Source organism: Suncus etruscus, chromosome X (assembly GCF_024139225.1).
Source record: "Suncus etruscus isolate mSunEtr1 chromosome X, mSunEtr1.pri.cur, whole genome shotgun sequence".
Taxonomy (NCBI): Eukaryota; Metazoa; Chordata; class Mammalia; order Eulipotyphla; family Soricidae; genus Suncus; species Suncus etruscus.
Genome location: NC_064868.1, coordinates 44,528,127 through 44,552,148, shown reverse-complemented (window position 1 = coordinate 44,552,148; position 24,022 = coordinate 44,528,127). Strand labels below are relative to the sequence as shown.

The 24,022-nt window shown below is 40.7% G+C and overlaps 1 protein-coding gene across 14 annotated transcripts in view; it reads left to right on the top strand.

The window, feature by feature from the left end:
• CASK (calcium/calmodulin dependent serine protein kinase) overlaps positions 1–10,851 on the top strand; it is a 515,778-nt gene extending 504,927 nt beyond the window's left edge. For all 14 annotated transcript variants that reach the window (XM_049767194.1, XM_049767195.1, XM_049767192.1 and 11 more), the window contains 2 exons: positions 1,770–1,853; positions 5,394–10,851. In XM_049767194.1, the coding sequence (XP_049623151.1) occupies positions 1,770–1,853; positions 5,394–5,570 (261 nt within the window). In that variant the 3' untranslated portion in view covers positions 5,571–10,851. The remainder of the gene's footprint in view (positions 1–1,769; positions 1,854–5,393) is intronic.
• Positions 10,852–24,022: the final 13,171 nt, after the last annotated feature.

Here is a 24,022-nt window from a genome sequence, read left to right as displayed (position 1 = left end):
CCCTACCTGGGTCATCACAGAGGCCCAGATAGGTCCTTCCACTAAGAAAGCCATGGTACCTTCTAGTTGAACCAGCCTTGAAAAGAATGAGAAGGGCTGGAGAGATAGTACAGCAAGTAGTATGCTTGCCTTGCATGTGATCTATTCAGGTTCAATTCCCAGCACCCAATAGGGTTCCTGAAGCACTTCCAGGAGTGATCACTGAGCAGAGAGCCAGGAGTAAGTCATGAACATAGCTGAATGTGACCTGCATTGCCATTTTCATTCTGTAGAAAGACAGGGTCTTTGGGCTTGAGAATGATCCCAGAAACCCCACTCAGGAACCTGACCTCCACGATCCTGTGGGACACTGGCATTTCCAGTGGAATATTCTCTGTGCACTTATTCAACAATGGACCTTCCACAGACCAGAATATTATTTCTGAGTCCTGAAGGCTCATTTAACCAAGCAAGAGGGGGGAAGAGGAGTGAGTGGGATAAGGGAATGGGAAATGCATGCAGAAGGAGAGAGGTAGCGGTCAGAAAAGTCTAGGTAGCCCAAAGCCATGGCCCATGAGAAAAGTGAGAGCCTGTTTATTGAGTCCCTGAGAAGGGGAAGAGGGGAGCATGTGGTCTGTAAGGACAGCTCCTGAGTTAGACTGAGGAGTGTCTCTTCTGTTCCAGGTTCAGAGCAGAGGGAAAGCAGGATGGGATCTGCAATTTGAAAGATGATTCTAATTGCAAGGCTCAATGTGGATGAGAAGAGCATGACTGAAGACCTAGCAACAGTCTAATTGTCTCCATTCTCATCCAGGGACCAAAGGAGGAGGAACAGAAATAGGGCAAAACAAGCAAGTGGAAAGGCCATTTAGAAAGTAACAAGGGAAAAAAAAGAAAGTAATAAGGGGACTGATTCTTGTCACAGAGACCACTAGCCCTAATGTCCATGCCTTCATTACATGGCTGACACCTGTGAAACTTGTCAGTAGAGGTTAGGCTTCATCCATGGAGGGGATACTCCTGGGAAAGCCACAGCCTTGTAGAGTAGGAGCTAAAGCAGTTACTCTTTGCCAGAACTAACTCCCACAACTCCCTTCTCTGTGCCCCAACATCAGTTCTGAAGTCTGTCCTAAGAGATGGTAGCTTGCCCTTTCGAAGGTTCTGCCACCTCAGGGCAAATAAAAGGGACCCTGGCAGACCCTATCCCCTGACATAGTGTCTTCTGGTGGCTTCAGAATTACCCACAGCTGTACAGGTCCTTTAGTGACCAATTGTCTCTGACGTGTGAGTTCCACAGTGGTCTCATAGTATTATTCCCACCCTCACAGCCACAGCAGCCAGGTTTTGTGCTCCTTGTTAGCAATTGGTATGGGATACATGGGGAGTTAGACTCTTAATCATCAGTTTGCTGGGCTGAGTCTACCCTAAAGTGCAGTTCCTCTTAAAATATTTAAGTTCAACTTAAAATCCAAGCTACCATCAAGAGACTCTTTTCAATGAACATTCGCTCACAAATCAGTGTTGATTTTTATGAGGAAAGATTGATCCTTGAGATTCATAAGAGAAAGAAAATGTCCAGTTTGTCAACTTTTATTGACTGATGGCCATTGCCTGTTCTTTGGAAGAAAAAGAAGTCATAGAAGTTCTTTTATGAAACCCAGTCCATTTCATAATACCTTGCCAACATAATTAAGCCAAGGGCTTTTTCAGTTTCGTGATGTTCATAGACTCATTTCAATGCTGCATGAGTTTGTTTCTTCTTGAAGTCTCCATCTTTGTTTCTCACACAGGCATTGAAGGTCCTGAGGACTGCAGAGTTTGCTCCATTTGTTGTTTTCATTGCCGCACCGACTATTACTCCAGGATTAACTGAGGTGAGGATCACGCTTTGCATCTCCCCCCAATAATTGTGTGGATCAACACCCAAGTCCCTCTCAGGGAAGCTCAACTTTGCTTTTAGTGCTGGTCATCAGAACTTCCAGGATTGAAGGCCCTTGTTTGGGTATCAAGAATTAAGCGAGGCCAGAGAGATGGCATGGAGATAGGATGCATGCAGAAGGATGGTGGTTCGAATTCTGGCATCCCATATGGTCCCCCAAGCCTGCCAGGAGCAATTTCTGAACGTAGAGCCAGAAGTAACTCCTGAGCGCTGCCAGGTGTGACCAAAAAAAACTCAAAAAAATTAAAAAAAAAAAGAATTAAGCAGTTGAGTAAGGTGTGGTCCTTAGGACATGCAAACCTTCCTTCTAGACACAGTTTGTGGCCAGAAGCCTGTTCCACTCTCCATCCCACTCCTCTACTAAGATGCAGCATCCCAGGGCTAGAGAACTGGAAGGAATAATGATCTAGGCCAGGGAACAGGTCATCCAGGTTCCCATAGGTATCTGGAAAATAGAACCCAATAAGAATTTCTCTCTGGTTCTGGTAACTCCAAAACCTACAGCTAAGCTCTATCCTACCATCTGTCCCATCCAAGTGAGGAACTGCCACAGAGCTGGCAGCACTGACCCACAGAGGCTACGACAGACAACCCTCTCTTGCTGGTTAGCTAAGTGGGTGTCTGTTAAATTCTGATTTTTGCCATTTGGGTCCTTCCTTCTGAGGAGATGCCATACCAGGTTATCCTGAATACTCTTCCTATTGCAGGTGGAATAGCTCTTGTTCTGTTCCCTGGCCTAATTAGGACAGTAACAGGAAGCCTTACAAATGTCAATTGGCACCTTTTGGAAAGTTAGTACTGTGATTTCTGTGTTAGTCCTATTTTCAGTTATTATCTTTTGTAATTTCATTTGCAAATGGTATATTTCTTTGTGAATTCTCCTTTGCCTTGTGATTTAATCCACAGACATGTTTGAGACTCCACAACGTTCCTTGCTCTTGTCATTTTGTTGCCATGTATTTTGAATTGTCATCTTTGTTTTTATTTTTTGCCTGTCTTCCTACCTTTTGCTAATTTTCCATAGCTGCCAAACTGGTGCAGAAAATTGTCTGTAAGTACCAGCTAGGAGGTGGTGAAAATGCAGTCTTGTTTCTTTCTATAGATTTAGAGTGTAGACATACTGTTTCCACAAATCCTTGCTTTTGCTGTTAGAATAAAGGCATTTTGTTTTCACTGAGTTCAGCATTGCTTATGTGCACATAGACAAGCTGCTCACATCTTACAAGTTCCTTGAGAGGGAGCTTTACTTGTCCACAAAGATAATGGCATTAAAACTGTGATGTTTTGAGCCATACAGTCGCCTGAATGTTTTTATCAGCACAACTTTCTGAGCAAATCAAAAACTCTGCTAGCGGATTTTGGAAACCACAGACCATAAACTGCAGACTTTCTCCTGGTCCAGAGAAGACAGTGATAGGAATCGTTCCCTAGCCTATTGGTAGAAAGTCTTGAGAGAATTCATGTTTCCTAAAATGGGACTTACGTATTCTGTTTATTGTAAAGTAAATCCACCATGAAAAGACTATGTTTTCTTAAAAGCAAGAGAAAAATGTATTGGTAGGACCTTTGAAGGTGATTATTATTGGAGGTCTTAGCAATACTGTAGTGATCAGCACCAAAAATCCAAAATGCCCTTCTGGAATTTCTGTAGAAGAGGACCAGACAAGTGGGAACCTAGGGAAGATGGAGTTCATGGCTGCTGTTCGTTGCCTGGCTGTGCTCACCATGGGGCCATCATAGATTCTGTTGATGGTCATTATTTCACTTTGGCTCCCCATGAAGGGGATTTCACAAATTTAACAGATGGGCTCCAGGGAAGAAGGTCTTGTAAGCCAGCCTGGACACAATAGCCCTCAAGTCTTTAAGGGTAACCCTATCTTTTTTTCCCAGAGAGCTCTCTGGGTAATCAGAAGGCTCATTTCTTAGTTGAAATGCTGACTCTTAATTATAGGTTTAATATTCATCAAATCTTGCACAAGCACTCTGGCCAAGTGCTTGGTCTTGGCACAGCATTTATTAAGCATTTACTGTGTATGTGACACAAGGCCAAATGCTGGGCAAAGAAATGACAGGGCACACAAATTTACCCTCCAGCTGGGCAGAGAGATACTAATCAAACAGATATTTAATTGTGCTGCTGTAGCTTTAAGACTCAAAAGCTCCTCTCCCTCTTTGAGGGTGGGATCATTTGAGTTCGAGTTCATTTTTTAGGTTTTGTTTGTTTGTTTATTTGTTTGTTTGTTTGTTTCAAATTGAAGCTCCTTAGTTGAGAGTTCAACAAGATTTTATCTGAAGGTGACTTTCTGCTGAATCTTCAAAAGTTCTTATCTCAAAATAACTTGCACCTTCAGGACAAACTAAGGAGCCCCAATCCCCCATACTAGATAGTCTCTCTGGTAAGAGTTCTCAAAATCAGTGGAGTGCTTCGAGAGTGGAAGGTCAGCGACTGGCTGCAGCAGACATCCTAGAGTTCAGGAGACGTTTCCTTCGTGTGTGTGTGTGTGTGTGTGTGTGTGTGTGTGTGTGTGTGTGTGTATTTCCATAAAACATGAATGATAGTATAGGAGGCAGGAAACCTGCTTTGCATAGGTTCTATTAAAACATCCCCTGTGTTCTCCCAAACCCTTACTGCATTCCTGAATGCAGAGCCAGGAATAAGCCCTGAGCACTAAGGGGTGTGGCCCAACACCCCCCACCCAATGTGGTAACTTATGAACAGTGACATTTTTCTGGCCATTTCTAATGCAGACCATTTGAGGACATTCATTAGATGTCAGTTGCTATTGTAGCTTGGAAATAACTTTATTTAATCCATTATTTGTAATATCCAGAAAGCTTTTGGATGCCTCTGGCATCCATTGTTATTGAGAGAGGGGCGCATTATATATAATTGGATTTTTGGAATACATTAAACCTCCAAGTAGAAAAGGAAATCATGTTAATTTGTCATGGATAGCAGGGGCTTCTTAGTGGACCTCGCCTATGCTAAAGTGGGGTCAATAGAAGGTGAGCAAAGGCTGATGGAGCTCTGAAACCTCACCACCAGAGACCCATGGCTGCACCAGGCCCACCTTCTTAGAAGGATAAGGAAGGACCGTTTGGGCTCTATCACCAGCTGATCTTGAGACAGGCTTAGATGGACCTGGCGGGGACCTTTGTGTGTCTAAGGAGCATGTTTTCTCCAGTTGGTCCAGTTTGATGTGGTGTCCCCTAGCACATGGTGCGTGACTGTGGCAGTTGCCTGTAGTTCTGTGCCTGCCAGCCCAGGCCCCCATCTCTTCTGTTACAAATCAGACTTGGCCCAATGTCCCACCACCAACACCACCCGGTCCCCCATGGTGTGCCTCATTTGGGCCTTGACTGATTCTGACAGTAGGACGAGCAGAAATGCACATCCAGAAAGAATCCCACTGATTTCTCTCTTCTCTTTGCTTCCCCATCTCCCATGCCCTTCATCTATTTCCTTCCTATTTAGGATGAATCGCTCCAACGTCTGCAGAAGGAGTCTGATATTCTACAGAGAACATATGCACACTACTTCGATCTCACAATTATCAACAATGAAATTGATGAGACAATCAGGCATCTGGAGGACGCCGTTGAGCTCGTGTGCACAGCCCCGCAGTGGGTCCCAGTCTCCTGGGTCTATTAGGCCTCTCCCCAGATATCTGATGCCTAACTGGGAGTCACATCATACATGGAAAAGCCTCTTTGTTATCGGCCTTGTGTCAGCAGGTCGTGGTCCATAGAGACTACCTAGTTGTAGTGTGGCCTACATTTATAATTATTGTCATGTCCGAATAGATAGGAGGAGATAAAACAATTACACACTAATTTAAAGAGACAGTATCTTTTTTAATCAGTTCTCCTAAACTTTAATAAAATGTATCTTTAAATGTATGTATTATTCAATCCTTTGGAATGTTATATTTTTAGAAATCATAGCTTTTTATTTCCAATGCCCCTAAAAAACTGCACAAAATAGATGCTGCTTTCTATAATCTATTTTAATAATAATAAACAATAATTCTGTGACCTTGACTGGGGGTGGAACACTACATTCTTTTTAGAGTCTGATTTTATGGATTGGAAGACCTTTCTTTCCTTTATTTATTTGAATTAATCAGTCTAGTGATTACCAAACAGTCATAAATTTTTAAAGGCCTTTTCTCTTTCTCTCTCTTTTTTTTAGGATAGTATTTTTTTTAAGTCCTTTCTGTAAACATCCAGATAATGTGATACTGTCTCTTTGAAGCACCCTGTAAACCTTTTAGAGATTTGAAGTTGGGTCTTGACTCTTAATGCATGTGGACAGTCGCGAGCGTTTATGCTGTCGGTGTGTCTGTGTTGGACAAAACAGTCTGTAATCTACAGCAAAGTACATTCCGTTCACGGGGCGCACCCAGGGGAATGAGAATAAAATGCTATATGACTAAGTTGTAAACCTATGCACATCCCTTGCATTTCGGGCAACTTTATAAAAACAAAACAAACAAAAAAACAAAAAAAGAAACTGATTTTTATTAATAATAATCATGTAGTGAAATGTGTTTGTAATTTTGTCTCAATTTAATTTGTTGTAAGGTGGGAGGGGGAATTGCTGGTTTCACCATTTCAGATCTGTGTCGTCTGAGAGTATTAACGTTTTAATTAAGCAAAGAAATGAGGGTTTTTAATCTGTATGTAATTGTTTTAAAGCACCCATTTTAAGAGAAGATCCTGTGCAATGAAGAAAGCAGTTTAGGCATTTGCTATAAACTGAATAATCCCAAAAGAGTGATCTCTAACAGCCCTGTAAATTCCTGGAAAATGATTAACAGGACAGTTTGACCAATTTTTTTTAATATACTTTATTGTGTTCAAGAATTAAATGACTTGGGGCCCTTCATTTCATCAGAGAATATGTTCAGGTTCACAAGCCGATAATCTGTTAGACTTTCAAATCCATTAGATGCTCACTGACCCAGCAGAGACCCCAGAAATGGTTAGCCTAACCATTAGCAGGACCTCATTCTCTCAAACCCCAGAGCTCAGTGTAGCCCTGGGCCCCAAGGGAATGGTGGTCATCTGTGGCAGCACTTTCCTCTAGTTATCATCTCCCTTAGCGCAGGAAAACTCATCTTTCCTTGTCACTTGAGAGACATGAACCATCTCATTTCCGTACTGAGGGGTCACATTCTTTATACAGAGGATTTAGGCTAAGGAGTTTCCATCTCTTTCCCAGAAGTTCTGCAGAAATATTCTCTTTGGTTTGTCAGAGAGTGAAGTGGTCTTGCTAACTTTGATCCTTGAGAAAACACCATTGTGTTTCCTTCTTTAATGGTTGAGGTGCTGGTTAGAGGGCCTCTTGGTTTGGTGCCTGGGCCAGCTATGCTGGACATGTCTAGAGCTAGCCAGTTTCTCTTGAAGTCCCAGAGAAGGCATTTGGAGCTACTTTCTCCCTCATGGTCCCTCTTCCACTTACTCTGACTACAGGATGCTGGTTTGGTTTCTTTGAGATCATCCTAATGACCAGATAAGTTTGCAGCTTACTAACATGGTGTTCTGTGAACTGCTTCTATTGCCACTTCTTTCCCCTCCACCTAGGAAGGTGACCAAATCACCAGAGAAAGAACCCAGATGGAGACAGTAACTCCAAGAGGCATTGAGGGCTGTGCCTGGGACAGTTGAAATTGAGCCGAGACCAAGACCAAATAATTCATTCCATGATGGTACAGACCACAAGCTGGGCTCTTCTCTGGGACAGTGCCCGCACTACCTCTTTTCCAGTGAAGCACAACAAGACAGCTACCCTGGTAGGCACCCCCATGTTCTCCCTGGCCCTCGGAGATCAAATCTCCACGAGTACTAAGGATGCCTGTCTTTAGCCATCCGCTAGGTTCAGAAAAATGAATTGAGGTGAAGAGGAAAGCAAGACTAATTGTGATGGTTTATGGCCCCAGTAGCAGCAGCAGTAGCAGGCTTTCAGCTTCTCCACTAAGAACTTGAGACATTGTCCGCAGAGTCTGGGCAGGCGCTGTTCTTGCAGGCAGCTGGTGAAATGTTATACTCACAGTCTTGTTGGCTGCACAAACAGGTCAACTCTTATATTCCACTAGAGCGTTTCCTCCCCAAAGCAGAGTCCTTATGACCTAGCAGAAAAGACATTGGACAAGAGAGTAAATTGGCTGTAGGATTACAAAGGTCCACTAAGCAAGCATGGGAAATTGCTCAAAACTGCTTTACTGCTTCTATCTCATCCACTAAAACCATTGTTTTTCTTTTTACAGACCAGAGCACCTGGTTAGATGATTAAATCTTTTCAATGATCAATTGAAGAGCCATATCCTGAGGGTTCTCTCCACTAACCCCTCATTTCCCACACTTCCTCAGCCAAAATAAGAGGGGTGGCTTCTAATAATGCTGAAGTATTTGTCAAAAAGAAGGAATGTCTTGGTTTTCTAAAAAGACAGACATTACTTTGTCCACACAGCATATTTTATTTGGACACTAAAACGGAAAATGTCCATTTGATTCAGCTGGAAGTTTTCATGAAAATAATATGGTAGCCTTCTGAAGCCACCATTAACTCTATCTCCTGCCACATGAAATGCCCAAATACATTGCTCAAACATGAAAAGAAATGAGTGACCTATTTCTTGCTAGCTATATTCAGAAGGCACCTCTTAGGCCCCTTCTGTAGGGAAGTGCAGAAAAACTAAAGAGGTTGCAAAAAAATTACCAACACTTTACAGTTGAAGGATTCAGCTCAGGTTCCCTTTTGTGGTCTGATTCCCCCCCTCCCATTCTGGATCCACCTCACCCCCAGGCAAGCCTGCACTTAGTGATCCTTATATAGGTTCTAAGCTCATAGCTGAAAATGAGGGTTTGCATTGGTTTTGAATTCTCTCATCCTTTTCTATTCATTAAGACTTCAAGTTCATTCCTTAACAAAATATTGTCAGTGGACCTGCCATTTGTGGGGTGGCACTGGAATGTAGATGTGCCCAGAGTGTGTGCTATCCCCCAAAGGCTAAGAAGCCCAAAGCAAAGTCTCGTGGCTCCCACTGATGTGAAGGTCCTTTTCTTCTCTCTATTAAGTATCTAATCTTCAGCCAACAACAGGTGCTTCTGTTAGATCTAGTGAGAAGGTTTCTTGCTTCATAACCTTGATAACAAATAGGGCCTCCCTGGAAGCAAGGGCTGACCCACCATGAGCCGCATCCCAAAGTCCCCTAACAATCCTCATCCCAGTGTCTCTGCCACCATGAGCCTCCTTTCCTCTTATCCCACTGCATGGGGGACATGGGGAATTGTTTTTCCAGAAAGGCACACAGATGCCTAATCCCCTCCTCTTTCCAAGGGCTTATGAGACTGAAGCTGATGATAGCATGTGATAGGTAAAGGTCCCTGAGGCTGGGCTCTTCTGCACATTAATGAATTCTCTTCTTAGAAGGATATTTTGCTTCTCCCAGCAGCTTAGCAAAGGGCTACAAGCTATCGTTAGGAATCCTTCCCGTGGGTTGCTCATTTCCTCTTTATAACCTGGGGAAGTCAGGCTTTCCTCTCTGGCAGGGAGCTAGAAATTGCAGGGCTATGCCCCTCACGGTGAATGCTTGCTGCTCTGCCCCCAACATACTCAAGCACTTGTTGGAATGCCTTAAATGTCAAGCTGGTGGAAGGCTTAGTCTTCCAGTGTCATGAGCTAGGTTTGCTGTGACATGCCTCCAGTAGTGGAAGAAAGGGAGGGAGCACGCCTACCAGGCCACATCCCTCTTGTCTGGTCTTTTATTGGCCACTCAGAGAAAGTGGACCAAGGCAGTCCACTGAGAGGAAATTTGTCCCACCATCCTGAGAAAAGCCTTTGCTCACCAGCAGGTAGAATATTAAGGCATTGCCTACCCCACAACTCACCTGACCCTCCCATCCACTCTCCTGAGCCTGTGCAAATGGACTGAGCAAAAGAAAATCGAGTTCTTTGCCACCAGACAGGAGACACTTTCTGGTTCCAAGGGCCACTCCTTCTTTATGCTCAGAAACCTGGAACTCTTGGCCACTTGGGCATCACATCCATGACATGTGACTGGGGAAATGTGCCAGAGTTATTGTCCAGAGAGGCCTGAGGGTGACCATCTTATGAGCTAGCAGAGTGCAACTTCTTGGCAGGAAATGTGCTTGGCAGTGTAAATGGGCATTTCTCCCCAGTGAGCAGCCCCAACTATTCTTTCCCTTTCCCAGAGAACAGGAATTGGGGCAGTAGAGGTTCTAGTCTTCGGCTGAGTCCTGGAAGGTTCCCAGCATTGAGGGCAGTAGGCAGGGAGAGGGATGTGCGTATGTCCAGTCCCCACAGGCTGAGACCTCAAAGCATCTGGTTGAAATGCAATGCAGGCGTGTCGCCAAACTCAGTTCTGGGGTTGTTTTGCATACAATTTTTTCAACGTGTTCTTTTTTCTGTATGTATAATTGCCTTTTTATAAAAGGTTTTGAAGTATTGTCTCAGTGATCAAAAGAGAGCGATGTTAACCGTGTTGTAAATTTCACCGTATCCAATTGTAAGTATTTGCAGGGTACAGCAAAGCCTTAGCGTGCAAGAGCGATTGTGCTGGAGGTGTCCTTCAACACCCAGGAGGTGAAGGGTTCAGATTCTTTGTAAATGTCCCAGTTTTCTTTCTCTCTGTGTGTATCTATTTACATGCCTTAGCACACACCCTCCTGCCCTGATCCCTTTGCCCTGTCACCGGAGCAACCAGAACGTTGTGCACTGCCAGTACAGTACAAGTTGATGGAGCCCTATCAGCTATCTTTTGTGTGACAGGGGAGGAAGAGAAACTCCATAGTATTCTTTGTAGAATATACATACCTGTAGGATGCTGTGTAATGGGAAACCATAGAATTGGGCTTTTGTCATTTCAAAGTTGGAGAAATGTATGAATAAAATGTATAAAACCTGAAAAGGCAGTTGTCGCCTCAGATTGTAGGTCATACATCTTGGGGACAGAACATCCGAGAAAGATGTTCACAGAAAGAGGGGACTCCTCTACAGGGTTTGGCCTCACATAAAGGCAGGGTGGATGGGGCATAGGAGCAGCTCCCATCCTATCTCAGAGAATATACTCAGAATCCCTGGGGTCCTCCAGGAAATCTCCATCCAGCCCTTGAAGCTCTATTGCCTGCATTTGCTGCAGGTTTCAAATAGCTTCCAGTTGAAAGAAACAGAGAGGGAATAAGAATACTCTCAAGTTGTGAGGTCACTTAGATAGGATTCAAAGTCTGAATGGCAGGAGTGATGTAGGTCCGGCTCTTATTTGATAATACTGAAGACCTCAAAAGGAAGCCTGCCAACCTGTGTGGTTTGCTGTATAGTGTGGCACAAGCACCTCAATGACCTATTTATACTCACTGCACTGACCTGAGGCTCTGCCCAACAAAGACCCCAGGGGCTTCTGAGATCCAGAATTGTTTGTGCTGAAACACATTCACTGCCCAGAAATAGGCAGGCCCAAAAGTGTTCACAAAGCTCACTTTCAGAAGATGCATATAAAGGAAACATAAAGGAGTCCATATCTGCTTTGTTTCAGTAAATGTCACCCTACAAAAATGTATGCAAATATCTATAGATTTCATTCAGCACCAGACACTGAGCCCTGATGTCTTTGATTTAGGGTTTACCAAATCCTCTTTCTGCATACCCTTGATGCACAGAGGGCCCAAAGCTTAGGCTACTGTGGAACTGATCTTTAGCAATCTGTGGTGTTTAAAAGACAGCCAATAAAAACATTAGGTTCAGGTCAGTGGACAGAGCACTTGCCTTGCACATGGCTGACCCAGGCTCAATTTCCACTCACTGTATCACTCCTGAACCCCTCGAAAAGTGATCCCACAGCACAGAGCTAGGAGTAAGCCCTGTGCGCATCTGGGTGTGGCACAAAAATAAAAGAATATTAAACTGGTAGGAATGAACAAAATAACAGAAAACTGGCTCAATGGGCTGAGCACATGCTTTGAATGTGCGAGGCTTAGGGTCAATACCTGGTAACTCATGATTCCACAATCATCTTGGAGAAGTAACTCCCGAGCACAGAGGTGACAGTATGCCCTAGGCACCACCAAGTGTGGAGGAATAGAAGCAAGTATTTCTATAGTCTCCCAGTTTAATATAAAATGCTATACCATGTGCAGATCAAATCATATTAGATATCATTCCATGAACTATTGCAATTGAGACTGAGAATATCCAAAAAACAATGCAGCAAGATTGGTGCAGGGTAGTAGACAGTGATTTTGAGTCAAGGTCACAAAGAAGTGACCTTAAGTATCCTGAGAGGAGCAAACCCCAAAAAACAGTGGAGCCCTATGTGCCTGCAACCCAGCCAAAGAGAAGACTTGATCCAATAGAGAATGTTCCAGAAAGTGATGTTTGACTTTATCAAGGAGTGAGCACACAAGACATGGAACTTGCAGATGGAAGTACATGAGGATAGCATTGTCAGGGTTAGGATTACCCTTGCCCAAAGAAGAAGGAGAGAGGTCCCTGGAATATATGCAGGCTTCATTCATGATGGCACCCAGCTACTGCTATAAACTTGGAGTCTCAGAAGGCAACTTGAGTGCCCTCTTCCCATGGGTTCTTGCCCCACAGAGAATTAGGCTCCCTTCTTCCAATTAGTAGGATGAAAGTCTGGATAGGAGACAGGTAGAAGGGGTTCACCCAGGCCCCAGACCCTTAAAACAGAAAACTGACAACTCAGACGAGGAAAGAAAAATCGGCCAAGCACATGCAAAGTCTCAACTACACAAAACAACATCTTCCCACATAGAATCTTCTCCCTCGAACTATCTGGTAGTGGACAAGTTCAACTGTTGTATGGGGTGAGAAGATACATAGGTGTATCTAAATATCGAAACACATGGAACTGAGCACCTAAGTTCTGTGCATCGTACTGTTACAGAGCTGAGAAAGGAAAGCCCATGTAATCATCTTAATTGTTGCCCCAAAATAAAAATGACTACACATACTTCTCATTTAAAAACAAAACATTTTAAAAATTGTAGCTGATAAAGAATCACTATTTCAACTCAGCCTCAGCATGACATTAAAATTGCCAGGACTGGGCCAGAGAAATAGTACAGAGATGAAGGTGCTTGCCTTGCATGCAGTTGGTCCCCAGTTCAATCCCTGACACTATATATGGTCCTCCAAGAACCACCACAAGAGAGCCCTGAGCACAGAGCAAGGAGTGAACCAAAAATAAAAATAAAAATAAATACAATTACCAGAATCTTGTAAATTACCTTAATAACACATGATTTTCTTAGAATAAATATAAGGAAAAACAAGAAGATGTTCACTCACATACTGCCACTCAGATAATTGTTAGAAACCCTTCTGTATATCAGCTTAGTGTTTTCTATGTAAATACCTGAAAATTTTATTTGGGTGGGGCTATCTAGCTGTACTTAGGACTTACTCCTTGCTCTGCACTCGGGGATTACTCCTGGTGGGCTTTCAAGAACCTTATGCAGCTTTGAAGATCAAACTGGGCTTGGCCATGTACAATAAAAATGTCTGTGGTCATTTTATGCAGTCAGGGGTCCATACTGAGCACACTGTTCCTGAACCTACTTACTATCTCTTTACTCCATAGTTATTCAATGTTGCTCTTAAAACAGTAAGCAGAAACAGAACAAATAAGTGTAAGTGTTGGGAAAAATGAGATACAATTTTCCTTATATTTTGTACCTTTCTATACCTTTGCCAAAAGGAAACTCATCATTCAAGTTCACAAAAGGTAGATACCAAAGCAAGGAATGAAATAGTATTTATAAAAAAATAAGTTAAAGAAATAATATTCTTATATATCAGTGGAGTCACAAACGCATTATGGTAAAAGGACACCATTCTTTTTTAATTAATATATTTATTTAAACACCTTGATTACAGATATTATTGTAGTGGGGTTTCAGTCATGTAAAAAACACCCCCATTCACCAGTGCAACATTCCCCTCACCAGTGTACCAAATCTCCCTCCTCCCCACCCCACCCCACATGTAATGTAGACATGTACTTCCCTCATTCATTCACATTGTAATGATAGTTCTCAATGTAGTTATTTCTCTAACTGTACTCATCACTCTTTGTAAGAACACCGTTCTTTTTAAATATAATTTTAATTTTGATCATAGTGGCTTACATATTGTTGACAATAATATTTTACGTACATATTTACACAAAATCAGGGGGATTCCCATCACCAATTTGTCCTCCCTACACCTCCGTTTTCGTCCTACCTCCCTCACCCCTGGGGCTGCTAGAAAATGTGGTCCCCTCTGTACCTAGTTTACTACTTAGTAGTCTTGCACCTGTTTGGTCTTGGTGCCTCCCTTATTTCCCCCTCTAACTGGGAGGCAGGTCTAGATAGTTCAAGTTATGTGGGTTTTTTTGAAGAAGAGAAAAGTAATAAACTGGGGTAAAAGTCTAATACGCCGAAAATGGGTGGAATTCTTCTAGAGGCTCTCATCATTGGTTTGAGAGATGAAGGAGAAAAATAAGGTGAAACACCCCAACAGTACAAAAAGAAGTGTCAAATATCCAGTGAGCACTCCAACAATAACAACGATAAGCACCACAAAAAAGCCATGGTCTTGAGATAAAAAACATGGCAGGGCACATCAAGAAAGAAAAGAAAAGAAGGAAAAAACATAAATATAAATGGGGACAACAACTTCAATAACCACACCAAAACAAAGAAATCGACAAGAAGTAGATAGGTAAATAAAAAATAATAAAAAAGAATATATAAAAAATAAAAAATGTTTTGTGCTTTTTGCCTTTTTTTCCCTCCTGCACTGGCACAGTAAATATTGGGGTCATTTGAAAAGGAATTCACTTGGCCTAAGAGATATGGGGTTTCTCCACCCTTGGAGTATATTGTCATGGGATTAACTATAGACTTTGTTCAGGTTCATTTACTCTCCCCTTGGTGCTTTCGTGGTGTTTGGAAGACTTCTGCTTTTTCCTGGGTGATAAAATCAGACCTCTGTATCTAGAGATCTCAGTATCTGCACAGGTCCAGGAGTGGGACTTATGATGAAGTCTTTCTTTGTGGTTCTAGAAGTTCTGTTCCCTCAGTGTCATTTTAATCCATCTTCTGTGGTTGGTAGTCTTGATCTTTGCACTGATCCTAGGATGAAACCTAGGATAGCGAAGGACACCATTCTTTTTTTTTATTTTTAAATTTTTATTAAAAAATTTTTTTTGAAAATGTATTTTTTATTTTTTCTTTCTTTTTCTTTTTTTAAATTTATTTATTTTTTCCATTTTTTCTTTATTTAAACATCTTGATTACACAAATGATTGTGATTAGGTTTCAGTCATGTAAAGAACACCCCCTTCAACAGTGCAACATTTCCACCACCAATGTCCCAAATCTCCCTCCATCCCACCCCACCCCCACCTGTACTCCAGACAGGCTTTCCAGTTCCCTCATTCATTCACATGATTATGGTAGTTCTCTGTGTAGTTATTTCTATAGCTGCACTCACCACCATTCTTAACCGAAAGCAGCAGGATATTTTTAAAGCCAACAGAATCAGTGGAATTTATAATAATATAATACATAGGCTACATATTACAGTAAGCAGGGCACTTGCCTTATATGTGATTGACCCAGGCTCATCTCTGGCACCCCATAGAAAACCCAAAACCTGCCAGGAGTGGTCCCTGAGCATAGAGCCCCTGAACAATGCCAGGTGTGGACTCATAAAATAAAATAAAAGAAGGTTTGAACTATAGAGATTATTCAAAGGTCTGGAACAAAGGCTATGCATGAGGAGGCCCATGTCTGAACCCTGGAGCATCAGTGAGGGTGGCCCTAGTGATGCTCAGGAACAAAACATTACAAACAGAAACTTCAGACCCACAATCCTGGGCTAAATATCACAGAAGAGGAGTGGCCTGAGGACTTCTTGGAAAGTTCCCCCCAAAATAAATCAAATTAAAATAATTAAAAGAATCAACAAAAATAAACTTCTTAGATAAAAGAATAACTTTTAATGGTATCAACTTTTCAAAATTAATATATAGATTTACTATAATACCAAAGTCTAGTGAATTGTTGAACCTTTGCAAAATGTTGATCTAAAAGAATAAAGAGTGATATCACTCTCTATATATAGTTGCAGTAGCAGTAATTAAAATCAAGGCCTCATGCATACAAGGCAGGAAGGAGCTTTACCACTGAGCCACACCCCCAGGTCTAAATTTTACTTACTTATGAAAGGAAATTCTAGGGCAAAAGAGTAAATGAGGGACAAGCATACCTGCAAGCTATAACTTTGTTCTAAAGTCATCATTCTCCCAAATTAGTTTTGGCATTTACTCTGACAATAAAATGATAAAAATTAAAATAAGGTAGAATTAAATAGTAATATTCTGAAGTGAGTTTAAGTTTATGACAGTTTAATCTTATGTAAGAGGAAAAAGTAACAAAGCAACTGAAAGATTTGATCTCATGAAAACAAACCTATAAAAATTGTGGACCACAAATTTGGAAAGACGATTTGCAGCAAATCTGAGATTATTATAAAAGCTGATTAAAAATACATATTCCCTAAGAACTGACTGAAGCCCCGAAATCAAATAAAAGCCATCATGTCAACAGATTGCCAAAAGACGCATAAAAATGCTTAACATCACTAATCATCAGGGAGATGCAAATCAAGACAACAATGAGGTACCATCTCACACCACAGAGACTGGCACACATCACAAAGAACAAGAACAACCAGTGCTAGCATGAATGCAGGGAGAAAGGGACTCTCATTCATTGCTGGTGGGAATTACATCTAGTCCAACCTTCTGGAAATCAATATGGATGTTCCTCAAAAAACTAGAAATTGAGCTTCCATATGATCCAGCAATACCACGCCTAGGGAACACAAAACAATGCAGAAAAGCCCTCTGCACTCCTATGTTTAGCACAGCACTATTTGCAATAGCTAGACTCTGGAAATAACCCAAGTGCCCAAGAACAGATGAGTAAAGAAATGGTAGTATATCTACACAATGAAATACTATGCAGCTGTTAGGAAAAATGAATCATGAAATTTGATTATGCACGGATGGATATGGGGGTTATTATGCTGAGTGAAATGACTTGAGAGAGATAGACATTGAATACTCTCATTTGTGGGCTATAAAAAAAAAAGAAGACAGTATGGTAGTAATATCCATAGTCAATAAAGATGAGGGGCAGGAGAACCAGTTCATGGCAGGAAGTTTGCCACAAATAATAGAGTAGAGAAATTAGGATAGAACTGATCACTCTGGACAAGAACTGGGTGTTGAAAGGGGATAAAGTGTTATGCATGGTACCCTTCATTAGCAATAGTGCATACCACAGAGTCAAAAAGGAAGGGAAAAAAGCAAATGCCTGCCCCAGAAACAGGAGGGTGAGAGAGTGGTGGATGGTGGGAGGGAAACTATGCACTTTGGTGACAGAATATGTGCACTCGTGAAGTGTATTGTACATTGTATGATTGAAACTCAATTATGAACAATTTTGTGAACACTGTTTAAATAAGTAATTTAAAATATCATCATGTCAGGGCCTAGGGAGGTAGTTCAATAGGCCGAGCACATGCTTTGCATATGGGAGCCTTGAATTCCATCCCAGACAAGAGTCCCTCAATTGTCCATGAACATCACTAATTCTTGAGTGTCCTTTCAGGATTATGCCTTGAGCCCCTTGGTGCATGAACCATAAACAAAACAAAAAATATCACGTCCAAGGACAAAACATTTAATCTATAAATATAATTGTTATTAATAACCAAGGGGGAAATCTCAATAATCAAAGACCTACACTTTAAATATTTCTCTAAAAAGCTTTAATATACTGGGCTAAGGGAGTCCTACTAAGGTCTGGAGCACATGCTTTGCATGTTGTGCCCTGAAGTTTGACCCTCAGGGATCACAGGACCACACCCTCCCAAAGTATATCACCATGGGTAGCTCCTGGGTGTGGCCCAATTTTTTTAAACCTTTGATGAATCAGTCTGAAACTCATCAGTAGAACATAAACCTTGTTTGTGAAACTCTGGACTTTATTCCTAGAACTTAAAAATTTAATTATAACCATAACAATAAAAGTTTAGAAGTATTATTGACCTTTTAATTAATATATTTTGTAATTATAATACTCAAAGCCTTGTCTTGATAAAAATGTCATTTTCAACCTTTGCTTTCAATGCTGAAAGTTCTATTGGTGATATTTTGCTAAGAATCATCTAAATGAAAGTTTATCTTTTTCATACAGTAATTATATTTTTCTAAATCTATTTTAATGAAAGACTCTAAAAACTAATAAAAAACGATCAGTGGCATTTACTAAGTAGCTACTGTGATTTTTCCAAACATTCTGAACTCTGTATACCTTTCTTTACCTCCTCCTCCATCTTCTAGTCTGAAGGTCTAAATCCTAAAATACTCACCACCAAATTGTGGTAGCATTATGAAGCAAGAATACTAAATGAAAATTTTATTTAATTTACCATTTTACTTGTAATGTAGTTTTAAATATATACAGTTTTGAATATATATCAAGTGGGGTTCAAGGGCTACCTGGGGGACCTTGCATGCCCAGGATTGACCTGTGCATTGAGCTCTTTTTCTCCAGCCCCTGAATGTATATCTTTTATCTTTTAAAATAAGAAAAATTCCCTTGCTCCATCAAGTCAGGTGACTTTCTTGGGTCTCAGAAACACTCATTCGTTATTTCCTCTCCATGCCCAGAACTGGGGGTATTTTGGCAGAGTACCAGGCAAATGTTTCCACACGCACCCCTTTTCTCCAATAAAATCCAGAGAGTAGGGGCTGTAGTACAGCAGTAGGGTTCTTGCTTTCTATGTGGCAGACTCACATTTTATTCCAGCTACCTTATGCGGTCCCTTGAACCCCCAGGAGTGAACCTTGCATTCAGAAGTGATCCCTGACTACAAAAGCCAGGAGTTAACCCTAAGCACCACTGGGTGTGACAAAAAACCAACAATAACAGATAAACTCTCATCTAGCAAGTTGAATCTTGGAGGGGGAATTGCAGAAAATGTAAGATTAGGGAAAGGGGGCAACAAAGAGGGGATTGTAGAAAAATGTAAGATTAGGGAAAGAGGGCAACAAATGCAAGAGACATAAGCATGAATATCCGTAATACCTGAGTTGTGAGTACCAATTCCTTCTAGACACCAACTAACTAAATCTGATCAAGTAGTCCAAAGTTAAAGGAGGACTTTCCATTGGCTCAGGGGTTGTGCCTCTAACCTTTAATCTTGTACCTATGCAGTTTAATCGTCAACTGTAGAATACTTGTCTCTCCCTTTGTCCATGGTCAATATGGAAGTTCTATGGATACTAGCTGGAGGGCAACGGTACGTCAGATGATCAGCAGACTATGAACAAGCATTTCCAGTAACCCTCATGATTATGAGGGTAAAGATAGCTGAAAGAGTCAAGTAAGATAGCTGGAATATCTTTACAGGTTCTAAGGTTAATAGAACTAAGTATTACAGAGTCCCATATAATGGTGTCTGTCATTGGGACAGAAGAGCAGTGGCTGAGGCGGCTGGCCCTGTGACTGTGTCAGCCTTGTGTCAGGCTCCAGATAGAGCAGCCAGCTTTAGGGAGGACGGCCTTGTCCAGGCAGCCTGGGTAAAGAAGAAAGCTCCGCACAAGCCAGGAAATGGCAGGAAGAATTTATTCCCTTAATAAGGGTTTTGGATTTGTGCCCAGGATCACAGGCTGTTTGGTTCAGCTCCCTGAGTGACAAGGGCCATTTCTCTAAACAAACTACAAGGGCAGAGTTGTACTAGGTCAAAAGGAATAACATCTGAGGAGGAATTGATGCCAGGAAAATAAAAATTTTAGAGATATTTCATTTAAGTGAACAAACAGTGCATAAGGGAAAATTAGTTGACCCAAGGAAGAATATAGTAGCCTTAGAAACAAAAGAATGGGAAAAATGGACAATGGTCAAGATGAAAACTTAGTACATGGCCTCCTTATTGAATTATTCATATGGTCAAGAGCACCACTAGAGCCCAACCTCACATAAGTGAACAAGAAATCTGTAGATGGCTGGGAACTGTGATAAGCAAAATGTGAGACTGAATATATTATGAAATGTATATGCAAATATGTTTAATATGCATATGTATATGTATACATATTGTCTTACTATCTTAGCGTGAGAAAGGATTTTGTAAAATCCAAAATATATAAATCACGAAAGAAAACGATTGATGCATAGGCCAAAGAGCTAGTACTACAGGTAAGGTGCTTGCTTTGCAAGTGCCGATCTGAATTCATACCCCCAGTATCCCATATGGTCCCCCGAGCATGTCCAGAAGTGATTCCTGAGCTCAAAGTCAAGAGTTAATCCATGAGCATTGCTGGGGTTACCCCTGCTCCCCCCAAAACCAAAAAAGGTGAAAAGCATTAATATATTTGAACGAACTTAAATAAAAGACCAAGGAATTCTGTTTCCAGGCGACAAAATTGATAGAATGTAAAGTTTAACCACAAAGCAGAGAGGAAGTTAGAAGTTTATAGCACTGATGAAAATTACTATTCATCAATCACAAAATACATTTTATTTTATTTTATTTTATTAAGCACCATGATTACAAACATGATTGTAGTTTGGTTTCAGTCAAACAAAGAACAACCACCATTCACCAGTGCAACATTTCCACCACCAATACCCCCTATCTCCCACCTCCCCAACACCCTGTCTGTATTCAAGACAGGCATTCTACTTCTCCTACTCATTAACATTGTCCTCATTAACATTGTCATGGTAGTTGTTAGTGTAGTTATTTTCTAACTGCACTCACCACTTTTTATGGTAAGCTTTATATGGTGAGCCAGTCTTCTGGCCCTCATCTCTGGGGATTATAACAATGATATCCTTTATTTTTCTTAAAACCCATAGATCAATGAGATTATTCTGTTTCTTTCTTTTTCCCTCTGGCTTATTTCACTCAGCATTACAGTTTCTATGTACATCCATGTACAGGAAATTTTCATGACTTCATCTCTTCTGGCGACTGCATAATGTTCCATTGTGTACATATACCACAGTTTCTTTAGCCATTCATCTTTTGAAGGGCATCTCAGTTTTTTTCAGAGTATGGCTATTTAAATAGCACTGCAATGAATATAGGTGTGAGGAAGAGATTTTTGTCTTGTGTTTTATATTCCTAGGGTGTATCCCTAGGATTGGTATAGTTGAATCACACAGGAGCTCAATTTCGAGTTTTTTGAGGAATCTCCATATTGTTTTCCATAAAGGCTGGACTAGACACCATTCCCCCCAGCAATGAATTAGAGTTCCTTTCTTTCATATCCCACCAGCAATGATTGTTCCTGTTCTTTGTGATTTGTGCTAGATTTGTGGTGTGAGATGGTACCTCATTGTTGTTTTGATTAGCATCTCCCTGATAATTAGTGATGTGAAGCATTTTATGGGCCTTTTGGCCATTTGTATTTCTGCTTTGAAAAACTGATCATTTCTTCTCTACATTTTTGATGGAGTTAGATGTTTTTTTCTTGCTAAGGTCTGTCAGTACCTTGTATATTTTCTATATAAGTCCCTTGTCTGATGGGTATAAGGTGGATAGCTTCTCCCATTCTGTGGGTGGGTTTTGTATCTAAGAACTATTTCCTTTGATGTACAGAAGCTTCTCATATTAATATAGTCCCATCTGTTTATCTCTTCTTCCACTTGTTTGGAGAGTGCTCTTTCCTCCTGATTTAATTGTGGAAGATTATAAGAGTCCAAGAATTTATCCATTTCTTCCATGTACTCAAGTTTCAAGGCATAGAGTTTCTCAAATTAGTCTCTCATTATCTTTTGAATCTCTGCAGTATCTGTAGCGATCTCCCCCTTTTCATTTCTTATCCAGTTTATTAAGTTTCTCCCTCTCTCTTTCTTTGTGAGCTTTGCTAGTGGTTTATCAATCTTGCTAATTTGTTCAAAAAACCAATTTTGCTTTCATTGATATTTCAGATTGTTTTTTATTTTCACTTCATGGTTATCTGCTCTAAGTACTATTATTTCCTTCTGCCTACCTATTTTTGATTGCTTTTGTTGATCATTTCCTAATTTTATACACTGTGTCATTAAACTTTTTATGTAGGCTCCTTCCTTTCTGATGTGTACTTGCAGAGCTATAAAATTTCTTCTTAGTATTGCTTTTGCTGTGTCCCATAAATTCATTTGTGTCTTCATTGTTATTTGTTTCCAGTAATCTTTTGATTTCCTCTTTGATTTCATCTCTGTCTTATTTTCCAGGTGTTACTGTTTTTCTTCTGTGTCCCTTTGTAATTCACTTCTAATTTCAGTTCCTTATGATCTGAGAAGGTAGTCAGTACAATTTCTATCCTCTTGAATTTATGGAAATATGGTTTATTGGCCAGCATGTAGTCTATCCTGTAGAATGACCCATGTGCATTGAAGAAGAATGTGTATCCAGTTTTCTGGGGATGGATATATATATAATATACTAGTTCAATTTCTTCAATTTATCTTTTCAGAGCTAGCATATTCTTGTTAGGTTTCAGCCTGGTGGCCTATCAATGGGTGACAGGGCAGTGTTGAAGACTCCCACTATTTTTTGCTGTTGATGTCTTCTTTCAGGTTTGTCAACAATTGTATTAAATAATCTGCCGGTCCTTCATTGGGTGACTATATATTTAGTGGTGTTATTTTTTCCTATTGTACATATCCTTTGATTAGTATGAAATGTACATCTTTGTCCCTTGTAACTTTCTGAGTCTAGGGTTTGTGTCATCTGATATTAATATGGCCACTACAGCTTTTTTTAAGGGATTTGTTTGCTTGGATGACTTTCCTTCAACCTTTGAATTTGAGTCTATGTTGCTCTGACTATTCAGGTAGTGTTTTTTTGTAGGCAACGTAATGTTGACTCCTGCTTTTTGATTCATTTTGTCACTCTGTGTCTCTTAATAGGTACATTTAGTCCATTGACATTGAGAGTGATAATTGTTATGGAATTTAGTGTCATCTTTGTGTAAAAGTTTGGTGTGTCTGTTGGTCTGTCTTGTCTTATCTTTGTTTTTCTTTGAAGACTGGTTTTGAGTCTGTAAAGTTTTGAGCTGTTGTTTGTCCATGAATCTATGTATACTTTCCTCAAACCTGAAAGTGCATCTGGCTGGGTGCAGTATTCTAGGTGAAGCATTCATTTCGTTGAGTTTTGTCACTATCTCCCACCACTGCCTTCTGGCCTTGATGGTTTCTTGTAACAGGTCTGATATAAAGGGTGCTCTTTTGAATGTAATTTTCCTTTTTGATCTTGCTGTTTTCAGTATTCTATCCCTACCTATGGAATTTGTCAATGTGACTAGGATGTGTCTTGGGGTGCTTTTCTTTGGATATCTTCTAACTGGTACTCTTCATGCATGCAGAATTTGTTTCCATGCAGTATTTATTTCTGGAAATTTCTCTACAGAGATGTCTTTGACTATTGATTCTTCCTGGGGACTTTCTTCCTGTGTTTCTGGGACTACAATGATTCTTTTGTTGTTTCTATTGAGTTTATCAAAGACATCTATTTTCATCTTTTCACATTATTTGAGTTATTTTTCCTATTGTCTGATCATTTGCTTTGAGGCTCCTTTTCAATCTCTTCCGTTGTATGAAGTTTCTATGCATCTCATCTTCAACTCAATTATTCTGTCCTCAGCTGCTGATAGTCTGTTTTAGAGGCTTTACACTGAGTGTTTAAGTTTCTCTACTGAGTGTTTCAGACCTGTTATTTCAGTTTGGAGTTTTTTGATGTCTCTCTTCATATCCTCTTAATTCTTATTTGTGTTTCGTTCAACTTGATCTATGTTTTCTTTAAATTCTATGAATATCCTTTATAATTTCTACTCTGAGTTGTCTGAGAGGCTAACTAGGTAGTTGGCTGTTCTTGGGTCCTCAAAACTGACCTTTTCATTCTGTATGAATGGACTTGGCCTTCGTTGTTTTCCCCATTGTCTTGCTTGTAATGTTGTTTTTTCTACCTCTACGTGTGAAGTTCTTTATCTAGAAGATATGTGCGGCTGC